We start from the raw sequence: 24,211 nt of genomic DNA, 5'->3' as shown, positions 1-24,211 counted from the left end.
AAGTAAGGTTACAAAGTCGTTTATGGTGTACACCCTATGGAGAGGATATTTCCTGTTATAGCTGAAGTGTGAATCGGCCTTATGTTCCCTACCTCCAGACCCTGTTTTTCTGCCTCACCATCACATGCCCTGCAAGGGTGATAAGGAAACTATTACCGTTTCAGTATCAAGGAAATGAAACTTACCAGATCATCACATCTGGACAACGAGACACCAGATCCCTCACCTATCATGATTCCCTAAGCCACCACCTGATTCCTGTTGACTAACTCCTCTTCCTTACCCCTCCCTAATTCCTGATTTCCTGCAAGTAGTCACATTTCTTTCTCGCTATATAAACCCCTGATTCTAATTGGTTGGGGAGACAGATTTGAGACTGATTTCCCATCTCCTCGGCTGCAGCACCAGAGAATCGCTTGAACCCCGGAGGCAGAGGTTGCAGTGAGCCGAGATTGCGCTCCTGCTCTCCAGCCTGGGCGGCAGATTGAGAACCGGTCTCAAAAAAAAAGAAATTTCCAAATTGTCTGGAATAAGTATATTAAATTTATTTTTTAAAAGGTTATTAAAAACTGTAAGAAAATTTTGTTTGCTTTCATCTGAAATATAATGTTCCTCATGTTAAATCTTGTTCTTCCCTGGCAATTGCCTTCTTCCCTGGGAATTCTCATTGTTTCAGTGATTGGCATTCTGTGCCAGGAGCAGCAGGATCTAGACGCAACCCCTGGCCTTTTAGTAACACACGTAGATCGGGCCCCGCCCGCCTCCCGGTTGTCTGTACTGATCTGAGTATAGTTAAGTACCTGCGCATGCCCAGAACGCACCAAGCATTCTGCCCTCTGGCAGCCTCCTTCCGACCATCCAGATATCACCTCCTTCAAGAAGCCCTCCCTTTGGGGAGGTAGCCCCGCCCTTTGGGAGCACAAAACCCTTTTTGCTCCCAAAGCCCTACGGCTTTATCATGTGCTGATGCTACTCTCTGCTTGTTCGCTGGCCGAGCAGGCCGGTGAACACTTTGCAGGAGGGGGCTTTGTCATAATCTTCTTTGTAGTCCCAGCCCTAGCTCAGCAGCGGAGCCCCTCAAACCTCGGGAACTCCTCCCTGCAAAGGAGCCAGGACGCCCTCCCTCAGGCTGCCTTTAACCAGGGCAGAGTGACAGAGGACCTCCACAGAGTTAGCGGTCACTGCCTTAGCAGTTAGGCCTCGGGGCCCGGGCAGGCACAGCTGGCTGGACTCGGCGCAGGCTGGCGCTGGGGCTTGTGTAGCCGCCTCACAGCTGCAGGCGGACTGTAAGCGCGCGCGCGGTCGCCATGGCAGCGCAGCCGCCGCGGCCAGTGGGTGAGAGGAGCATGGGGAGCCCCCGGGAGGCCGCCCGTGCGCCGGCCAGGTCCCCGGCTTGGGCCCCCACTCAGGCCCGTACTCCGGGCGCGGCCGTGGTGGGCCAGCGCGGTAAGAAGTAGGGAGCCCGTCTGCGCGGCCTGGCCCGGACGAAACGCGCGAGGGGCGCCGGGGTCCCACTGCCGAAGTCCTAGCAGCCCGCCAGCCCAAGGCGGCGCGGAGGGAGAGTGCCCCTGGGAACCCCATCTGTGACCAGAGGTTTGGGGCGCCCCGAAACGAGGGCGGGAGAGGAGTCCCCGCCGTTTGTGCGATAGGTTGTGCAGATGGTGTCTGTCGCCGTGCTCTCGGGATCTCCAGGGTCTCCCTCCGGGAGGGTGTGGCTGGAGGGCTCTTCTCAGACCCCTTTTTGTGAAAGTCCCAGAGAGCAGGTCACAGGTGGGCATGAGGGTCTTGATACCGTTTCTGACTTTGCACCTCTGTACTGTCTCCATTTTAAATATTTCTGCGCCCATGAATGATCTTTAGCGAGTTAAGCATACCCTGAAGGGCCACCCCTTACACGCCATTTCCGTTTTATATGCTTGCTTTAAAGTATGTTTGTGGATACGGAACTGTGTTCGGAGGCTGGCTTAATAGTACTCACTGAATGGGCAGTGTTAGGCTCTGCCTTTAGCATGAAAGGAAATTAAAGCTGGGATAACAATTTGTTCAAATGTGCACACTGCGGATTCTGGGTGGGGCCCCCACGTTCTGACTCATGCTCATCTCTTGGATTTCCCAGTGCTTGGCTAAGTATAGAAAAGCATGTTTTGGAGGGATCTGCCTCCTAAATAAGTCCTTTCTCTGGAAATTGTAAAACGTGCTGCCAGAGTCGTGGATGAAAAAATGAAATTTGGGTTAGGTTCTTTACATTTTTCTGCGTAGCTGGGTTATTTCCTAGTTTTTACTTTACTATATAGTATAGGAAATAAATTCATTGGTGCCATAAAATCCTGGCATACAAAATACATAGGTGAATTTTAAGTCAAAGGAAGGGTAGCAGAAACTTTTAAATACTGTAAATCTGTGGCTAGCTTGTTAAATAATAATATTTCCATAATTTTGTTTAGCTGTATTTAGCTCGTAGTCTAAGATTCCTTCATGCCTTTGCGAAAATGAATTGTAGTCTGACACATTTCTGTGCCTTGTTTGTGGTGTGGGCAGCGCTGAATCTCGGAGATTCTCAGGGCAATCTTTCTCTTAATGCCAAGGAAGAGAGTAGGGAAGAAAGAAGCCTACTGGGAGCCCAGCTCCATCTTCTATTTGGGATCTACTTGCTTTGTTTCCTGGGGAGGACGCTAAAGCAGCATTTTCTAGATTGCATTCCAAGTGAGGGGTGTGTGTGTGTGTGTGTGTGTGTGTGTGTGTGTGTGTGTGTGTGTTTGAGATGGAGTCTCCTCTGTCACCCAGGCTGGAGTGCAGTGGCGCGATCTCTGCTCCCTGCAATCTTGCAACTTCCACTGCTCGCGTTCAAGCGATTCTGTCGCCTCAACCTCCCAAGTAGCTGGGACTACAGGCACGCGCCACCACGCCGGCTAATTTTTGTATTTTTTGGTAGAGATAGGGTTTCACCATGTTGGCCAGGCTGGTCTCGAACTCCTGGCCTCAAGTGATCCACCTGCCTCGGCCTCCCAAAGTGCTGGGATTACACGCATGAGCCACCGCACCCGGCCAGAAATGCAGCATTCTTATCTTCCCTATTCTCAAGCTTAACAGTTTGAAGAGTGTGCACATGTTTTAAATACTCTGAGAAGTGTTGTGTCTCTGTATAGTTTTGTTTATTTTAGCACTTCTCAAACTTACTTGATAATAAAACCTATTCTGTTTGGAACACCTTTGATCATCCTGTAGAACATGAATATTCCACAAAATACAATTTGGGAAATATTGTGCTACAATATCATTTAAATACATGAAAATTTTCCAAAATAGGTGAAGCTTTTTCAATATGTACATCTATCCACATGACAGAAATTATGCTATTTAAAATTGTCAGAGATTATCTAGTGACATGGGAAAACTGCTTACAATATAATGTTAACTGAAAAAAACAGCATATAAAATTATATCCAAAGATTCCAATTTTGTTTAAAAAATACTTAATATGCATATGAAAGAAAAACTATAGGAAGTATGTATGCCTAGACCTCAATTGTGGTTGTTCTTTGGCAGCGGGATTGCAGAGTAACATGTATTTTCTTTTAATACTAGAAATTTCCGGTCGGGTGCATTGGCTCACCTGTAATCCCAGCACTTTGGGAGGCTGAGGCGGGCTGATCACTTGAGGGCAGGAGTTTGAGACCAGTCTGGCCAACATGGTGAAACTGCGTCTTTATAGCCGGGTGTGGTGGTGTGTGCCTGTAGTCCCAGCTACTTGGGAGGCTGAGGCAGGAGAACCGCGTGAACCCGGGAGGCAGAGGTTGCAGTGAGCTGAGATTGCGCTCCTGCTCTCCAGCCTGGGTGGCAGATTGAGAACTGGTCTCAAAAAAAAAAAAAGAAATTTCCAAATTGTCTGGAATAAGTATATTAAATTTATTTTTAAAAAGGTTATTAAAAACTATAAGAAAATTTTGTTTGCTTTCATCTGAAATGTAATGTTCCTCATGTTAAATCTTGTTCTGCAGATCCATTTAGCAAACTCATTATTCTTCAGAGTGCAAAGGACACTCAGTAAACATTTCTGAGATATAGAGACTTAGAAGAGAAGCCAGCTCCTAAAAAGCTAGGCTGGTTGAGCAATGAGATCTCTGTGCACAAATTTTTAAAAGACATCCACAAAAGGTAGAAGTATAGAAACAAAAACAGTGGCCTGTGCTTCTAAGAAAAGTAACAGCATAACTTCTACCCCAGAAGACGTAGGCCTTGCAGAAGATGCTTTTGAGGTATTACTGAAAACAGTAAGGTCATTAAGGAAAGCTGCATGTATAAGAGAAAGGAGATCTCAATTCCTGCTTTGTTTCTATCTTCTTAAGAACTTAGGGAAAAGTCACCTTTAGAAAGAGGAGATGGAAGGCTGGGTAGGAGAAGAGCTTCTGTGAGCCAGGCCTCGATTTGGTATGAAGAACTGACAGTTACATTCAAACTTGGGATGATGTAGAGGGTATCCAAGAAGCTTGTGGGAGTAGGTGATTTTTCAGATCCCTTTTGAGTTAGGTTATTAGATAAAATTGTTTTTATATGAAGCTATTTTAAGAAACCTTTTCCTCTGATGGATGCTGAGATACTGAAAAAAAAAAAAAAAAAAGAAAGAAAGAAATGTTGAGTCACTGCAACCCAATAGGGCACAGTGGAAAGAGGTTTTGGAATCAGTTTGATTCTGCACTCTGCCCTTATTAGCTGCATGGTTTAGGACAAAATATATAATGTCTTTGGAAGTCATTTTCCTCAGCTACCAGAACTGGCACATAATGGAGCTTAGTTCTCCCTTAATGTCACTTCCAATGTAGGGTGCTCACTTAAGCCAGTGTCTGCCAAGCCTCAGTGGGTGGTTCAGTGGCCCTAGTTCTCCAAACAGCATTTTAATTATCTATCCCATTATTTTTCTCTTCTTTTTTTCTAACCTTATTTGTTTCCTTTTCTTCCCTACCCCCACTATACACACGTACAACTCATATCTTTGAAAGAAGTATAGTTTTTATGGTATTCAAAAAGTTTCTAGAATAATTTATATGTGATGGATGATGCATATATTTTTCAGAATCTCCAGAATCTGGTCTCCAGGAACATTATTCTAATCTGTGTATGGAAAAATCCCAGAAAATTAATCCTTTTATATTGCGTATACTCCAAGAAGTGGATAAAGAAATTAAAAAGGGGTAAGAAAGACAAATACTTGATTACATTAATAGTGTTTGCTTATATTCATGTGTGTGAAAATCCTAACATATTGAGTGATTTTATAGCCATTTGAAAATGCTTGGTAAAATGGATATACCGTTTGATTCAGGTAAGTAAGCAGACGAGCAACACTGTTAGTAGGTCTTAGAGGTGGTATAGCATTCAGGAAAGAGCACTAGACCGGGAGTACCCAAGCTTGGGCTCCAGAGTGATCTTTAACTTCTGTGGGCGGGGTGAATCTTTTTTGTGTGTGTGTGGGCGGGGTGAATCTTTTTTTTTTTTTCTGAGACGAGTGTGTCCCTCTGTCCCCCAGGCTAGAGTGCAGTGGCATGATCTTGGCTCACTGCAAACTCTGCCTCCTGGGTTCAAGCAGTTCTCCTCTCTCAGCCTCCTGAGTAGCTGGGATTATAGGCGCCCGCCACCATGCCCGGCTAATTTTTGTATTTTTAGTAGAGACAGGGTTTCACCATGTTGGCCAGGCTGGTCTCGAACTCCTGACCTCAGGTGATCCGCCCGCCTTGGCCTCCCAAAGTGCTGAGATTAACAGGCGTGACCACCGCGCTTGACCTGAGCTGGGTGAGTCTAAGAAAATCATTGAAGTTTTCAGTGTTGTTATCTATAAAAGTGGGGATACTGTTTGTGTGAGTGTGAGTGTGTGTGAGAGAGAAATTATACGGAATCTTTTAAAGCACTTTGCAGTCTGCAGAATGTTCAGTAGTTTTAAGTTACCTGTTATAAACATACTATATAAGTCTACTTACTTTATGCTTGCTTCCAGTAACTGTTATCTGTGATATGACTATTTATACATGAAGGAAACATACTTTAATTCTTTACTGGGTTTCTGTTTCAAAATCTTTTTTTTTTTTTTTTGTATTTTAACAGGCTAGCAGCAGGAATCACATTAAACATTGCTGGTAACAATCGCTTAGTGCCAGTAGAAAGAGTTACAGGTGAAGATTTTTGGATTCTTTCCAGAATTTTAAAGAATTGTCTGTATATTAATGGTATGTTTCCATAAGAATCAATACCTCCTGCTTTTCATTGATCTGATTTAAGTATTCTTTATAAGGAATATCAGCTCTATTCATCTGTGCTTCAGGTTTGGATGCTGGATATAACCTTCTAGGTGATGTTGGTGCATACTATGCTGCGAAACTGGTTCAGGTATTATTTTACTACAAAATGTCCTTAGTTCCATTTACAGTGAAACCAATTAGTCTAATGACACACACATAAAATACTAGTTTTACCCGATGTCAAGGGTCCCGACTCTGTGCTAGAACACTTGAAATATACTGGAAACCCACTGTGAATTTGGTCTCAAGGGAGCCAGTAGCTAGAGCTCCTGAGTTCTTTTGCAAACTTGTACACCATGATTAAATATATACACCACATCCATCTTTCAGATTGATCAAAACGAAAGTTTTTCTTTCATTTATATTGTAATTATATTTTGTTTACATAAGAATGATTTTTTTTTTCCTTAATGGTAGTTGTTTTTGCTAGGATACAGTCTTTCTTGGTTATAAAGATTTTCTTTGGAGGAAAACACTTATTCAAATAAAGTATATACTGTGTGTGTGTGTGTGTGTGTGTATATATATATATATATATATACTGTGTGTATGTATGTAAAACCGATCAATTTCCAATAATAATAATAATGTGTAATAGCTTATTTTCTCTCATAGAAACAACTCAATCTCATTTACTTAAACCTCATGTTTAATGATATTGGGCCTGAAGGTGGAGAATTGATTGCTAAAGTGCTACATGTAAGCATTTATGTATTTCAAACTAACATTTTATTTGGAAATTCTAACTTCTGATAGCTTGGAACCAACAGCGTCCGATGTTGAAGTGAATTTATTTTAATATTGTAGGAATACATATTTTTATTATACTTTATTCAAGTGTAGACATTGCATGAACACTTTTGAAGTCATAGTTTTACTAAGATTTAATTCACATACATAAAATCTACCCTTTGAAAGTCTTCAGTGGTGTTTTAAGTATTAATATATTCACAGAGCTGTGCAAGTATCACTACTATCACTATTTTTAAAACATACTTATCACCCTAAAAAGAAAAGCCCTAAACTCATAAGCAATCCCTCTCCATCTTTTCCACCCCCTACTCTCCAGCCCCTGGCAGTCACTAACCTACTTCATCTCTCTATATATTTGCCTACTGTGGACATTTCATATATTTCATATAAACAGAATCATACAATATGTGGCCTTTGTGACTGGCTTAATGTTTTCAAGGTTCATCTTGAAAACCCAGTCACAAAAATTTATGTTTTTTAAAGAGTTTTATAGTTTTAGCTCTTTAATTCTTTGATCCATTTTAATTTTTGAATATGGTATGAGGTAGGAGTCCAACTTTATTCTTTTGCATGTGTATATCCACGTGTCCTAACATCATTTGTTAAAAGACTTCTTTCTCCCATTGAATTGTCTTCACAGCTTTGTCCAAAAATCAGTAACCATCATTACAGGGGTTTATTTCTGTATGAATAAAGATCTCTGTGACATGAATAAGTTTAAGGAAAAGTGCTGTGCCTTGATAGGCATATGCAAATATCTTCATAAACCTTTTTAGTGCATAAAGAGCAGCATTGTGCTAGCAAGTCCCACCTTTCACCCTAAGGTGGTTTTCTCCTTTCTCAGTAAACAGAACATACAATCTGTTTTACACGGACATGTTGCATTGCCCAGGGATGGCATTCCATTGGGTTTTACACAGACATGTTCCATTGCCCAGGGATGGGCAGGAGACAGATGCTTTTCTCTATCTCAACTGCCAAGCGGCTTCTTTCCTCTTACACTCGTCCTCCTCAGCACAGACCCTTCACGGGTGTCAGGATGGGGGACGATCAGGTCTTTCTCTTCCCACGAGGCCATATTTCAGACTATCACATGGGGTGAAACCTTGGACAATACCTAGCTTTCCTAGGCAGAGGTCCCTGCGACCTTTGTCAGTGTACGTGTCCCTGGGTACTTGAGATTAAGAGAATGGTGATGACTTTTAACCAGCATACTGCCTTCAGGCACTTGTTTAACAAAGCACATCCTGCACAGCCCAAAATCCATTAAACCTGAGTCACCACAGCACATGTCTCTTGCAAGGACAAGGTTGGGGGTAGGGTCACAGATTAACAGCATCTCAAATACAGAACAAAATGGAGTCTCTTATGTCTACTTCTTTCTATATAGACACAGTAGCAGTCTGATCTTTCTTTTCCCTACATATGTCCTAATATTTACTCATTAGAATGATGAAATGTCTGTAATTTTGTGAAATATTTATCACATTATATTACTTTAAAAGTGATATAGGAGGAATGGGGAGTGACTGGTTAATGGAATAGGACTGGCTTCGGGGATGATGAAAATGTTTTGGAATTAGCTACAGGTGATGACTGCACAATACTGTGAATGTACTAAATGCTACTGAATTGTATACTTAAAAATGGTCAGTTTTATGTTATGTGAATTTCACCTCAATTTAAAAAAGTGAAGTGCTATAATTTTCTTAAGATAAATTTACAGATTTTTCCAGTGAAAGGAAAGTTTATTAATATATGGTTTATTTACTGGTTATTGCTTGGGCATCTGTTTCTTGGGCATTATTTCTACTCAACTGTTAAACTAGATTTTTATCTATTATGGTAGATTGAATGTTACCTTTAAGGAATATATCCTGTTCTGGCTGGGCACGGTGGCTCATGCCTGTAATCCCAGCACTTTGGGAGGCCGAGGTGGGTGGATCATGAGGTCAGGAGATCGAGACCATCCTGGCTAACACGGTGAAACCCTGTCTCTACTAAAAATATAAAAAAAAAAAATTAGCCAGGCGTGGTGGCGGGCGCCTGTAGTCCTAACTACTCGGGAGGCTGAGACAGGAGAAGGGCGTGAAGCCGGGAGGCGGAGTTTGCAGTGAGCCGAGATCGCACCACTGCACTCCAGCTTGGGCGACAGAGCGAGACTCAAAAAAAAAAAAAAAAAAAAGGAATATACCCTGGTCTGTCTCCATGAAAACTGGAGGCTGCAAATAGTAATAGTCTCCTAATTCATGTAATGTATAGAATTCTGTGGATTAAAAATTTTTAAATAAATTTTTTTTTTCCTTTTCAGAAGAATCAGACTCTAAAATACCTAAGAATGACTGGAAACAAAATTGAAAATAAAGGTGGAATGTCTTTTGCTGCAATGCTGCAAATTAATTCATCGTTAGAGAAATTAGATCTGGGTGACTGTGACCTGGTGAGTAAAATGGTTATGAGAAAATCATCCAGATAAGCTAAATGAGAGTCTTATCAATGACTAATTTTGCTTCTTATGTCTAATATCAGAGAAAAGGTATTTTTCCCCTAGACATAATAGTGCAGATTAATAAAATCAGACTATAGTAAATAACACAAAAATACTTAATAAAAATATTCCTAAACTTCCATCTACATAGCTCATCTTAAACTGTATGGAATTTTTAGAAAAAGATCATGTTCACTTTAATTAAACAAATATTACTTTATTCATATAATTTTTTTACTTTTGAAAATACATGTTAAGCTGGGTGCAGTGGCTCACACTTATAATCCCAGCACTTTGGGAGGCCGAGGCAGGTGGATCACCTGAGGTCAGGAGTACAAGACCAGCCTGGCCAACATTGTGAAACCTCGTCTCTACTGAAAATACAAAAATTAGTCAGGGCTTGGTGGCGGAAGCCTGTAATCCCAGTTACTCAGGAGGCTGAGGCAGAAGAATCGCTTGAACCAGAAGGCGGAGGCTGCAGTGAGCTGAGATCATGTCACTGCACTCCAGCCCCCGGGCGACAGAGCGAGACTGCCTCAAAACAAAAATAAAATACTTTTTAGTAGTTACTTATATTGTAGCACAAAAACTTAAAATGATGCTAAAAGCTGCTCTGAAGCTGGGTGACGTGACATGTACCTGTAGTCCCAGCTATTCAGGAGGCTGAGGTGGGAGAATCTCTTGAGCCCAGGAGTTTGAGGTTACAGTGCACTACAATCGTGCCTGTGAACATCCACTGTACTCCAGCATGGGCAACATGGTAAGACCCTGTCTCTAAAAATTATTAAAAAATATAAAAGTTGCTTTCAACCTTCACCTGGCCTGATAATGAGAAATGTGTTTTTTTGCATGTCTTCAAATTCCAGGCTTCACTTTCTCTGACATGTTTTCAAATCTTCAGGCCTACTCTTGGGAACCTGTTGTATAGCCTCAGGTTAATCAATGTGACATGAAAATAAGATGGGCCAGGGGGCTCTCTGGTTTAATAGATTCTGAAGGATTTTTTATTTTATTTTTGGAGACAGAGTCTCACTCTTGTTGCCCAGGCTGGAGTGCAATGACATGATCTCGGCTCACTGCAACCTCCACCTCCCAGGTTCAAGCGATTCTCCTGCCTCAGCCTCCTGAGTAGCTGGGATTACAGGTGCCTACCACCACACCTGGCTAATTTTTTTTTGTATTTTTAGTAGAGATGAGGTTTCATGATGTTGGCTAGGCTGGTCTCGAACTCTTGACCTCAGGTGATCCACCCGCCTCAGCCTCCCAAAGTGCTGGGATTACAGGTGTGAGCCACCGTGCCTGGCCCCAACTTCCTTTCTTACTTTGATTCTTACTTTTCCAGAGATACAATTTTGCTTTTATTACTCATGATTTTAAAGGTGTAATGGTTCAGCCACATCAATGTAACAAACAGTTCACACTGGGCTCTTATAATGCTCTTTTATATTTTTAAATAATTTTTTAGGGGTAATGATCTGGCAGTTTTAGATTACTGGTTTCTCTGTGGAGAATTAAAGGGTGGCAACAAGCAGCCATCTGACCACTTAGAAGTCCAGGTGAGAAGTGAGGAGGACTTGGGCTGGGGTGGTGGCCACAGAGATGGACAGGAACAGACTAATTTGAGACATCTTTTGGAGGCAGCAGAATCTGTAAGACTTAGTGATCAACTGGATGGGAAGGTTAAGAGGAATGGCAGAGTGAGAGGAAGCCCATGGTTTCCGGCATACCAGCTGGGTGTACATGGTGGTGTCCATCACAGATATGGGGGAGGACTAGGCCCTTCCAGTCAGATAGAGCAAGAGAAGCCTATAGGATCTGTGAAAAATGTGATTGGTAACCTTTTCCCACCACACACACTTAAAGTACTAGTATGAATATAAGAGTGCTTGTACAATGATATGTGTTGCATAAGTAGTATGAGCTCTAGCTGGGATCCACATAGAAGCTTGAGGGGTGAGGAATAAAAACCTAGAGGGAAACACCCAGGAAATGGACACTAAAACATTAAGAAACTCCCCATGCCACATTTTAGTTAGATTTTAGGGCCAGGAGAAAAGAATACAGTAACAATTCATTTTTGAATTTGATCAACTTACAATTCAAAGTGCAAGGAATGCTTAAATTTTAAAAATAATTTTATCAGAATGCAGATAGCTGATCTTGAAATATTTATGTAGCGAGATTATTATATACTTTGTCAGTTTCCTTAATGAATTTACCTGTTTTTAGGGAATGCAAAGTGTGATAGCATTTGCTACAGTACTAACTCGAAACCAAGCAATTAAGGCAATAAACCTAAACCGACCTATACTGTATGGTGAACAGGTATGTATTCAAAGTGATGGTAGTTAATATAACAACATGAATGAAACTAAGGTACTACTACAAGTTTATGTCAAGGTACATGAATACACTATTTTTAGACATGTGTGTACTATATCTTGTAAACTACTATTTATAAAAATGTTTATTTAAAGGAAAATTATATCAATTCTTGGTAAGACGTTTATAACTAAATATGCTTTTAGATATTGCTTACTTAAGCAGCAAACATGTCATCTTTTCTCTTGAAACTCAAGTTCTTAGTGAGTAAACCTGCGAGGGTCAAAGTGGTCAAGATGAAAGCATAAATAATGAAGTGGTTTTTTTTTTTTTTTTTTTTGAGACGGAGTCTCACTCTGTTGCCTAGGCTGGCACGATCTCGTCTCACTGCAAGCTCTGCCTCCTGGGTTCACACCATTCTCCTAATAGTGAAGATTTTAAAGGCCACATTATAAGAGCCCAGTGTGAACTGTTTGTTACATTGATGTGGCTGAACCATTACACCTTTGAAATCATGAGTAATAAAAGCAAAATGTGTGTGAAAAGCAGTCTGGAAAGTTTGGACTTGATCCTATCTATAGATAAGCTGCTTGCTGGAGACAGAAAGATGAGTAAAAACATGGTTCCTACTTTCATGACTTCTTGCTCCTTCTGGGTGGCTTTCTTCTCCTATCACTTGTAAACAGCTAGAGAATAAGAACTCACATTATTATTGGTATAAACAAAAACGTATATCTAACTATTAGGAAAAGTAAATGGTCAAAGCACTTTATAAAGTTCAATGTTTAAAATGTAATGTTTGGCCGGGCATGGTGGCTCACACCTGTAATCCCAGCACTTTGGGAGGCCAAGGCAGGCGGTTTGAGACCAGCCTGGCTAACATGGCAAAACCCAGTCTCTACTAAAAATACAAAAATTAGCCAGGCATGGTGGCAGGCGCCTGTAATCCCAGATACTTGGGAGGCTGAGGCTGGAGAATCGCTTGAATCCAGGAAGCAGAGGTTGCAGTGAGCTGAGATCTCACCACTGCACTCCAGCCTGGGCAACAGAGCGAGACTTCATCTTCATCTCAACCAATCAATCAATGTAAATGTTTGAATTTTGAACTTTTTTTTTTTTTTTGAGATGAGGTCTCACTCTGTCACCCAGGCTGGAGTGCGGTGGCATGATCTCGGCTCACGGCAGCCTCCACCTTCTGGCCTCAAATGATCCTCCCACCTCAGCCTCCTGAGTAGCTGGGATCACAGGTATGCACCACCATGCCCAGCTAATTTTTTTGTATTTTTGGTAGAGACAGGGTTTTGTCATGGTGTCCAGGCTGGTCTTGAACTCCTGAGCTTAAGCTATCTACCTTCCTTGGCCTCCCAAAGTGCTGGGATTACAGGCATCAGCTACCATGCCCAGCCAAACTCTGGACTTTTTAAATGATCAAAGCACTTTAGATAATTTAAAATTATCTACTTCATTGTTCCCCCTCAGTATGAATAACTGAGAATTAACGATATTTTTAAAGTAGTATTCTCATATTCAGAAGTGTATTTTACATTCTTTGCCTACATAGATATCTCCCTTTGAGTTATCTTTGCACTTTTCAGTACCAGAATTTTTGCAGTTTTACATCACCTTGTTTCATGTACGTAAATCCAATCTATTCAACAAGACCCTCAGAATCTTCAAATAGATTCCTATTTTTAAAATATTTAAAAGGCTAGCAAAATACAGCTCAAAGTAGGCATGCAGTGAATTGCTTCACTCATGATTCATTCACACCATGAATATTTGAATGCAACCTTAAACCAGACACAATGCTAGCGAGGTGCTAGAGGTATTAAAGTCAAATAAATTACATAGCACTTGTCTTCAGTGAGTTTTCCATCTAGGTGGAAGGAGCTTGACAAGTCTGGAGAGTGATATGCTTGGGGTGCCATGGGGACATAAGGAGGGTAATCAAAATCAAAGCAGGGGAGGTGAGTGTGATAGGGAGGTTCTCAGATTGAGGATATGACAGGAGATTTGAAGGCTAAATAAAAAATTTCTGGATTGTATCTGTGCAGAAATATGTTTATATATAGGAGATCACATTATAAGCATGATCCCTTTTTAAAATGTTGAGTGGTGTCATTCCTAAATCCACCTGAGGATGCTTATTATTAAAAGCCCAGGCCCCCTTGTTGCTCTCAGCCTGGTGTTTCTGGCAGCCAGCTAGGTGCTAGCCTGTTTTGTTCTTCTCCAGGACAGCCAGGACAGCCACTACCTTCTCTATCCCCAAGGCTACAATTCTGCTCTTAAATTGCTGTTCCCAAATACAAACCTGCAAATTAATTCCATTTATGGGTTTTACTGTTTTATTACCATGGAGGAATGGGATAACAAAAAGCTGTTAAGATGTTGGACTTCACCTTTAACACTCATTGGCATTATCCGGGGAGCTTGAAAAATACTGATGCCAGGTGCCACGCTAGACAAATCAAGTCACAAACTCGGTGAATGGGGCTAAAACCCTTTACTATTTCTGACAATAGTTCCTCCCTTAATTAGGATATCTGCTTAATTAGGATATCAAAGCTGCTTTCAAGCTTTGTAGCCTAGAACTGCAATCAAGGCCCAAACACAAAAACATAATGAGTTTGTCTTCTGTGCCTGGCACTAGGTAGAGCAATAGTGGAACCCCCTAAGTGTGATTGGTTTGCATTTTTTTACGTTCCTAGACTACACAGCATCCCTTTAGCATGGCTGGCTTGCATTTTTGGAGATACTAGTCCACATAACATTCCTTAGGGTATATCTTTTCAGTGTCAAAGCAATTTCAGCAAATACAGAATTACAGAATATTGAACAATAATAAATGCTTTGTAGTCTGCCTATGGAACACTTATTTTGTGCTAGGTACCTTTTTTCAGTTAACTTATTTCTGTGAGGGAAGCATAATTTCAGCTACTTTACTAAAATGGAAATTGAGACTCAGCTGGATGAAAATATTTGCCCAAAGCCATATAGCCAGTAAAAGGTAAAGCTGGTATCTGACAGATTTGATTTTTATAAAGCTTATGTACTTTCTGCTATTGCTATGTGGTTTCATTTAAAGTTTTTTTCAAAGTACCTTTATATATAACAAGAACACATATAGTTATCTATGTTCATCATCAGCAGTGACTAAAAAACTTATTATGTTATACAGCAATCATGCAAGAGTACTTCTTGTCACAAAATACTTTGGGCTATTCATTTGAAAATATGCTTTGATTTTGTTAAAAACTTAAAATGCCTGGTATTCAAATCTTCACTGATGCTATGTATCTTTTGCCTAGAAGCAGCAAGATTGTGGAACTTAAAAAAAGGTCTTCTGATGATCAGAATATAAGAATAAAACCTCTTAGGAATTTGAGATGAATATAAAAGGGAAGGATCAGATATATCACAGGGTTAATGAATGTATTCTTAATATAAAATAAAGATTGGGAAATGTCTTCGTATTTTGTCTGAAAACCGTCAAAAGTAGAGATCAAGAGCAAAGTTCAGGAACATAAGGAAAGTACAAGAAAGGTTTAGAGATTTGAAAGATGGATTACATGCTCAATACATGATGGGACCAATTTTTTTTTCCTTTCGAAATGACTGATTATTGTTCCTTTAAAAAACCAAATTAACCAGCATCTTTTACATCACTTAGGTAGCAGGCACTTGTAAAATATAGTGACTATATTTTACCTTCTGAGAAGGTAAAAAATATCATTTGTGGCAAAGATAATTTTTTTAAGATAGACTAAACAAATGCAAATTGTAGACTAACAGTTTTAACCAATATAATCTTTTTTAAAAGCTAATTTAAATAACAGCATATGTCTGATAAACATGCACTACTTCAAAATTATATTTTAGAAATAAGATTTTATCCACTTTTAGGAAGAGTCCACAGTCCATATAGGCCGCATGTTGAAAGAAAATCACTGTCTTGTTGTACTACACATGTGTAAGCATGATATAAAAAACAGTGGTATACAACAGTTATGTGATGCACTGTATCTGAACAGTAGCCTGCGCTACCTTGATGTCAGCTGGTAAGTGATAATTTACACATTAATAATTCAAAGTTAAATCATGGGAATATGGGAATAATCTATATATAAATATTCATGGTAATTGGGATACTTTGTTAGACATTATTTCCAATGATTAGAAACTGCAACCAATTGTCAACCCTTTGTCCTAAGCTTTAATATTTAATACTGCTGTCTTTTAGTAACATAAATGAGCAATTTAGTTGTGTAAACAAGAATGAAAGCAATATTTTATGGTGAATTTTCATTAACTTTCTTGGAAATCAAGTGATTAAAATAAACCTTTACTAAAACACAAAGTACTGTTTAAGTTTTCAAGCATCTTCTCGCTATGAATGAAAACACTATTTCATATTTTCAAATATAACTATTTTTCCTTTCCCAGCAACAAAATAACTCATGATGGAATGGTGTATTTGGCTGATGTACTGAAAAGCAACACTACCCTGGAAGTAATAGATCTTTCCTTTAACAGAATAGAAAATGCAGGTGCAAACTATCTCAGTGAAACTCTTACTTCACACAACAGGAGTCTTAAAGCGTTAGTATGGTTTTATATTTAATCAAAATAACAAAAAAGCAAATTTTTAAATACTAACCTCAAACCCCTGAACTCTTAAGATGATGATGAAATATGAAAACTCAGCTTCTAAACTGACATTGTATTGTTACAGTAAACATTTAAATTTCTATTTTTCAAATGTACTGTCTTACAATTAGACTGGTTCTACTAATGATTCCTTCAAATTAATGAGAAAATTTGTATTGCTTATATTATTTATCCTGAATTCTAATAGAAAAATCAGAAGCATTCAATATGATCAAGACTTTTAAAAATAAAAACTAAAGAATAAAATACTTGGATGCATTTATCCAGAAAAATATATCTGCTATCCACCCAAACATTTACTGAAAAATATAAAACAGAAGACTTTCAAAATGTAGTTAGTTCTACTAAGTACCTAAGGATCTAATTAGAAAACTAAGTTTCTTGGATTTTAGGAATTAAATGGTCAGTATTTCTACCACTACATTACAACATACTGAGGAATAATGCTAAGACTACACAAGAAAATGTTTGTAATAAATGTTGCTAATTTTTGTATTCTTTCCTTGTGGAACTATTGGTTTCAGGTTGTCAGTAGTCAGCAACAACATAGAGGGAGAAGGACTTGTTGCACTTTCACAATCAATGAAAACAAATCTCACATTCTCTCATATCTACATTTGGGGAAACAAATTTGATGAGGCTACGTGTGTAGTAAGTTTTAAGTTTTTTCCTTCACTGAAGGCTTTTTCTGGGATCATCTCTGTAACATCAGGTATTATTTACAGGTGCCTCAGAAATGGTTACACAGTGAGACACTGCAGTTTTGATAATTAACATAAGTCCTAAAATTAGCTACTAGAGAGTTTGGTGGTTGAAATAACAAAAGACATTAAAACTATGTATTAGTATTACACATCACTGAATGACACAGTTCGAATTCCTCTAAGGTTAAAAAAAATCATAATTATTGATCAGATGTAGCAAAATTTCTGACCTGCTCCCTAATAATTATACCAAAATATGGAATAGGAGAGATAGAGTACAAGCTATCAAAATATTTGGCATGTTGCTCACATAAATACAGATAGCCTTTGATACTAATTTCAAAGCAGAAATAATGGTAACAGTTTTCATTTGGAAAGAATGAGGGGAAAAAGTAGATGTTAAAATTCTCAAAATTTGCAAAAGGACTAACCAAAATTCCACCACTAAAAAGAGTAATAAAACATACAGTATTGTCTAAACCACCCTCCCCAAAAAACCAACCCTTAATTTTAGAAAAACATCCGTAATCCTTTAGGTTTTACACACCAGAAGCTGAATAAGTTGAGTTTGGAACTGGAACTAATGATGAATGACAAGCTAAAGCAAAAACCAACTTGACTTTTAAATCTTTTAATGTTTAAATTTCCATCTTTCTCCATAATGCCAACCTTACTGACAAACCAGTTCAACATGTTTGTATGACTCTGTTACATAGATACTAAGGATCGTGGCTCATGCCTGTAATCCCAGCACTTTGAGAGGCCAAGGCAGGGGGATCACCAGGCCAAGAGATTGAGACCATCCTGGCCAACATGGTGAAACCCCATCTCTACTAAAAGTACAAAAATTAGCTGGCTGTGGTGGTGCGTGGGCCTGCAGTCCCAGCTACTCGGGAGGCTGAGGCAGGAGAATCGCCTGAACCCAGGAGACAGAGGTTGCAGTGAGCCGAGATCGTGCCACTGTACTCCAGCTTGGCGACAGACCGAGACTCTCTCTCTCTCTATATATATATATAAATTCTACAATTAAGAAATAATAGGTCAGCATCCAATTCTATGGAATTGTCTCTCTTAGCCTAAATCTGTAGATTAGATTCAGGGGGGTCATGAACTCCATATAATTGGATGTCCAAATCTGGGATTCCCTTAATTTTTCTGAGGAATGGGTAACTAACTAGCTATCAGCAGATTTTTGAGAATGTATACAACAGCCCTCCTACCCAGCCCCCCTACCTATTCCAATTGATGAACATCTGTGGGACTTGAAAATTTTGACCGTAAGAGCTTTGGTCCACAAAATTGGTAGTACAGAAAATTAACTCTAGGAGTCACAAAATGACAAAACATGTCTAATACATTAAAAGTTAGAAATAAGTTTTGCAACATTATAATTTCATTCTGTGTAATTAAATGAATAAAAATCTACCTACAATACCTGGAAAATATTAAAATTCTGCAATGTTATTCAGAATATTTTATTTTAAACTACAAATTAGCACAGCTAATTTGAATATTTAAATTTCTTTAAGCACTGTAAATTGAATACATTTTTTCTTAATGATACGGTTTTTCTTTTCTTAAAAATCCTAGGCATATTCAGACTTAATTCAAATGGGTCGTCTAAAACCAGACAATACAGATGTGGAGCCATTTGTGGTAGATGGACGCGTATATCTTGCAGAAGTCTCCAATGGTCTTAAAAAGCATTATTATTGGACATCAACTTCTGGAGAATCTTATGACCATTCATCTAATGCAGGTTTTGCTCTTGTTCCAGTAGGTCAGCAGCCATGAAAAAGTAGCTCTAAAATAATTTTCATACATTTGTCTTATTATTTCACAGAGGTTAATATTCTATAGCCTATTTGTTTTCTTTTATAAATTAAAACAGGTTACTTTTTTCAAATAATAACTTCGTATAACTGTCTATTGTGAAAAACTGAGTAGGGTAATTTTTTAAAAGAAATTTTACAATATAAACTAAAGTTTTAACCCTGGAGAAAGAGGCCAAGGAACTAGACTAAATTTCTTTTTATAATGAAAATATAACCAAGTAGTGAAATAGCATGCAAGTAAAGGTCATTATAGGTATCTAACTGAAAGTTATTAAGTAGTATTAATACAAAGGTTTGTGGTAGCAAATTACCAGTGACTTTCAAAGGGTTTCAAAGTTCAGAAGTTGAAAAAGTATTCTACCTATTTACGTGTTACAGACAGGTATTAATAACAATTTCATAAATACAGGCAAATACATATAAACATATACATACCCCTTTCCCAAGTCAGTGCTGCTAGCTTCTCCCACCCTCCTCTCATAGATAACCACTATCCTGATTTCTAATACCAAAGAGTAGTTTTGCCTGTTCTTGACCTTTATATAAATGGAAGCATACAGTATACACTCTTTTTGTGTCTGACTTCTTTTGTTCAACATTATATTAGTATGATTCATTTATGTTGTTTAATGTAGCAGTAGTCTGTTCACTTTTCATTGCTTTGTAGTATTCCTCACATGCTGGGTACTAGGGAGTCTACTAGATTCTGGAAAGAGTTTGATTTCCCAGGCTACGGTCTCTTCCTGTGTGCTACAGAAGGGACCCACAAGTTCCCATATTCCCCCAAAGGGGAATTCAGAAGATGGCTGAAGGGGAAGCAAGTAGGCTTACCTTGGGCTCACAGTGGGGTGCAGGTGGTAAACCTATAATCTGACCTAGACTGCTGCCTGAGGCAGAACTGCAGTTGACAGGGCCCCAGAGAGTTTTCCAAATCCAAGAGAACTGAGATGAAGTCAGTTCAGCAAAGGACAACTGGGCTCTGACTAGACTAGGAAAGACTCGGTGTCTTATTTTATAAGCTGCTGCCTGCCGCAACAGAGGTCAGTATAATGCCCAGAGAATGGAAGGGCTCAAGAAAGACTATCCTGATGGCCACCGTCTTGTAAGATATGTCTGGACACCATTTTAGCGAGACAAAGGGCAGAAATAAAACAGCATTTCTCCAAAAGAGTAAGCATTACCTGTAAATCCCTTAAGATATTATAAATTCTATCCCCTTTATATCAGACTAGGTTTTAAACTGGCTAAAAGTAAAAGTTAATTTTTTCCAGACTCACCACTGGGTATGGGCTCAAGAGGAAGGACATATAAGTTCCATAGGAAAACTCTCATTTCCTCTGCACATCTAAATTATAAAGAGCAAATCTGCAACCATATTGTAGGTATTGTTTCATTCTTCTCTTAGCAATCATCCTTTAAGACCCAGCTCAAAGACTGCTCCATCTTACACTGTTGCAGATCATATTATACTCATCATTTTACAATGTTTCAAATTTGAAAGCAAAAAATAAAGCAGTATGTGCTTTTCACATATTTGGGAAAATAACGATGATTTGTCTTAAATGCTCTCCTTTTCAAACTTTTCTATAGTATTACTTATTTATTATGTCTTCTTAATATCTACTACAACCATATCCATCTGGTTTCTGCTCCCAGTGTTATACTGTACCTGCCTTCTAAAGGATCATCATGCTCCAATTATCCAACCCAGTGTTGTCTCAGATTTACATCCTACTTCTCTGTACCATGTGACTGTTACAAAGCCACTTTTGCCTCTGAAAAATGTGTGCCACCTTGGTTTTCTTCCTTTCTGTTATCACTTTCCATCTTCTTTTCCGTCTATGCTCATCCTTTAAATGAATTTTCCCCCAAATTCTGTCCTCATCTTTTTTTTCTCCGATACCATCTCCCAGGGCTGCCTTAATCATTTCTATAACTTATTAGCTGCAAGATCTGTATCTCTAGCTTTAACTTGTCCTGGTTCAGGCCCCATTTCCAACCACTACCAGAAATTTCATGCATATCTCACCACCAATCAAATTCGGTACATCAAAATTGCTTCCCTTCTCTAAACATGCTCCTTGACTTATCTTGATGTCAGTGGTATCACTATCTTCTCAATCACCAAGGATCAAAGCTTAGGTGTCCAATTTGGGGCTGCCTGATTACAAGGAAAAGAGAGTGATTCAGCCTGTTTAAGAAAAAGGGGATTTAACATAAGGATACAACAGCCACAATCAATGGCATCCAGGGGCAGAAAATGAATCATGGCTGCATCACCTCAGTAGGATTGCAAAGCCAGAAAGTAAGGCCACTCTTCTGATCTCTTTAGGGCAGTCTCTTGGCTCAGCAAACCTGTTTCATTCCCTAGTTTTGCTCTATAGATCAGGTTTCTCTGCTTACTCATCATTTCCTTTAGACTTTAGCTTGCTTCACTGACTTCGAGGCCAGTTCTGAAATGATCTTTTCATTTATAGGTATATCATTACCTGATTGTTTCAGAATTTCATAGCTCAAACTTGTCAGAAAGAATCGTAACAGCTCAGTCTGGCCTATGAATTGTTTTTCCCTGGTGAAGTGTTTTGTTGCTGTGGTCACAAGTATGGAATCATGTGTTACATAAGTGGCTGTCTAATCCCCGCCCTCCAGCACGCAACTGTGGTTGGCATGTGAGAACATGGGTTACAAACCTGGCTATCTAATCTCACTCCTTCAGCACAGACTATGGGTAGAGGACTATTTCAAGATGGTGTAGGTGTAGTACTGGAGATGCCTCTGACTTCTATCTCCTCTCCACTTAACACTTTCTCTCCATTCTGCCTAGTTCACTCTTCATCAGCTATGTGCAAATTCTTCCATCAGCCATCTCCTTGTTTGCCTATCCAGTTAAACAATGGCCGTTTCTCTGTCCATTCTACTCCTGATGACTGCTTAGCATTTCCTTTCTTGCCTTCCCCTACTATAATACTCAACATCCTGGCTTGTCTTATTGCAAGTTATATTTATGCTTGGCATCTCCATTTGACTGTAAACTTAATAGTAGTTTATCATCTTTGCAGCTTTATGCATTCTGATTTGAATTTTTTCCCAGCATTTGAAACACTGGCCAGATACTGTTATCCAAATATGTGGATGTTCACATCCATAGTGTTTATTTTAGTAAATTTTTCTTGAAATTAAATACTGTATTTACATGGTAATTATCTAATTTCTTAAACAAATACAGATGGTCCCCGACTTATGATTTCTTGACTTTACAATGTGTGAAACTAATACATATTCAGTATACTCCTTGACTTATGATAAACCCATAAGTCAAGGAGTCTCTGTACAGCAAACCTCTTGAATGAACGGAAGCACGAGTTGCAGAGGACAGAAGAGCAGACTATATTATTATCTCAAAAAATTAATGCTGTAATAACTACATATCAATATTGCCCATAAATAATAAGTAAAAATGTAGAATTTAAAGAATTTTACTTGATGGTATTTAAAGTTCTAGGAACTCGGGGGGAAGAGGGAGGGATAGCATTAGGAGGAATACCTAATGTAAATGATGAGTTAATGAGTGCAGCACAGCAACATGGCACAGGTATACATATGTAACAAACCTGCACGTTGTGCACATGTACCCTAGAACTTAAAGTATATATTAAAAAAAAGTTCTAGGTACTCATATCTAGGTAAAATATTGAAAATTATATTCAAGAGCAACATTTTAAATTGCTTCCCAAAGGTAGAACATCAAGAAATGTATAAGACAGTAGTTCATGGTTGGGCGCAGTGGCTCACGCCTATAATCCCAGAACTTTGGGAGGCCGAGGTGGGCAGATCACCTGAGGTCAGAAGTTCGAGACCAGCCTGGCCAACAGAGTGAAACTCTATCTCTAACAAAAATTAGCCAGGTGTGGTGGCACGTGCCTGTAGTACCAGCTACTCAGGAGGCTGAGGCACAATTGCTTGAACCCAGGAGGCGGAGGCTACAGTTAGCTGAGATCATGCCACTGCACTCCAGCCTGGGCAACAGAGTGAGACTCTACATGTTTGGTATACATTAAAATCACCTATGGGGCTTCTCCAGCATATATATGCCCCGGGAACTGTCTGATTCAATAGGTGGGGTGGGCCTGGATATTGGTATTTCTTAAACATGTTTCTGATATGCATTAAATGTTAGAACTATTTAGAATACTTAAAAAACTGGTACATGTACATTATTTCAACTACTCACTCGCACAATTTCTGTAGGACTGAAACACAGAAATAAACTACTGTTGGAATGGAACTTATAGAACCATTACCTTTCAAAAAAGGTCTTCTAGAAAATTTGTCTATCAAAATTATCCTGTGAAATTAAACATAAAACAAATGCCATTTAAAAACAGCAAAAAAATTTTTATATAATCTAGGGTTTCTTTTAAAACAGTCTAAAATCTAACATACAGTAGGCATGATCTGATACAAATACAAAACAAAATTAAATTCATTTAGAAAACAGTTTTTCAGTAAGATATTCACCTTCTAAAGACTTCCATAAAAATATGTAATACTTAAATAATTACTAATAGACCTTTCCCAAAACTCTGCATTGTAACAAATATAAAGTTGGACTTAAAATGGTAGTTATGAGTATCAGAATGATAACAGATACAACTAAATACATGTATATTATGATAAATAATAGCATCGCATTAAGAGAAGAATGCCAAAGAAGAGATACTGTCTTCAAGTTTTCTCTGCACATCATTCTGGAAGAGCAGAAAATGATGACAATTCAAGCCATGTCAATTTAAATAAAATTACTTTAGCTAAGAAGCAGAAAATGTGATCAAGAAAAGCTCAATCAATCTTAGCCACTTCAATCATATCAAATAATACTAAAAATAATAAATTTGAAGGCTAATCTATGCAAAAGAAAAATGCTAATTATACCAGAGGAAATTTGGCAACTATTGCCCTTATAGAATTATGACATCACTGTAGCAGTTTTTTGTTCATTAGATGCTTGGATTAATGAAGATATAAATAAATTAAACATAACCTCCCCATTTTAGCAAACTTCCTAAAGAGGCTCTTTTAATTTTCTTTAATTTCTTCACATTCCAATACAGTCCTATCACATTTAACCCAGAAGAGATTAGGTGAACATTC

General features: G+C 38.8%; 1 protein-coding gene across 5 annotated transcripts; it reads left to right on the top strand.

The window, feature by feature from the left end:
- The first annotated feature begins 828 nt into the window (after nucleotides 1-828).
- LRRC34 (leucine rich repeat containing 34) lies at nucleotides 829-20,606 on the top strand. 5 transcript variants are annotated; one of them, XM_077991660.1, is made up of 11 exons: nucleotides 830-1,335; nucleotides 5,072-5,189; nucleotides 6,097-6,218; nucleotides 6,314-6,378; nucleotides 6,906-6,989; nucleotides 9,355-9,483; nucleotides 11,761-11,856; nucleotides 15,757-15,911; nucleotides 16,297-16,452; nucleotides 17,046-17,172; nucleotides 18,816-20,606. In XM_077991660.1, the coding sequence occupies exons 1-11, from the start codon at nucleotides 1,308-1,310 to the stop codon at nucleotides 19,017-19,019; spliced, it is 1,284 nt and encodes a 427-aa protein (XP_077847786.1). In that variant the 5' UTR covers nucleotides 830-1,307; the 3' UTR covers nucleotides 19,020-20,606. The 5 variants fall into 5 exon arrangements, with proteins under 5 accessions (XP_028699671.2, XP_077847786.1, XP_001092220.3 ...); XM_001092220.5 differs by having other exon boundaries at nucleotides 830-1,446; XM_015131650.3 differs by lacking the exon at nucleotides 830-1,335 and adding an exon at nucleotides 1,358-1,593.
- Nucleotides 20,607-24,211: the final 3,605 nt, after the last annotated feature.

This window comes from Macaca mulatta, chromosome 2, assembly GCF_049350105.2.
Source record: "Macaca mulatta isolate MMU2019108-1 chromosome 2, T2T-MMU8v2.0, whole genome shotgun sequence".
Classification (NCBI taxonomy): Eukaryota; Metazoa; Chordata; class Mammalia; order Primates; family Cercopithecidae; genus Macaca; species Macaca mulatta.
The sequence above is the reverse complement of the archived record's forward strand: the minus strand, read 5'-3'. Positions and strand labels throughout refer to the sequence as shown.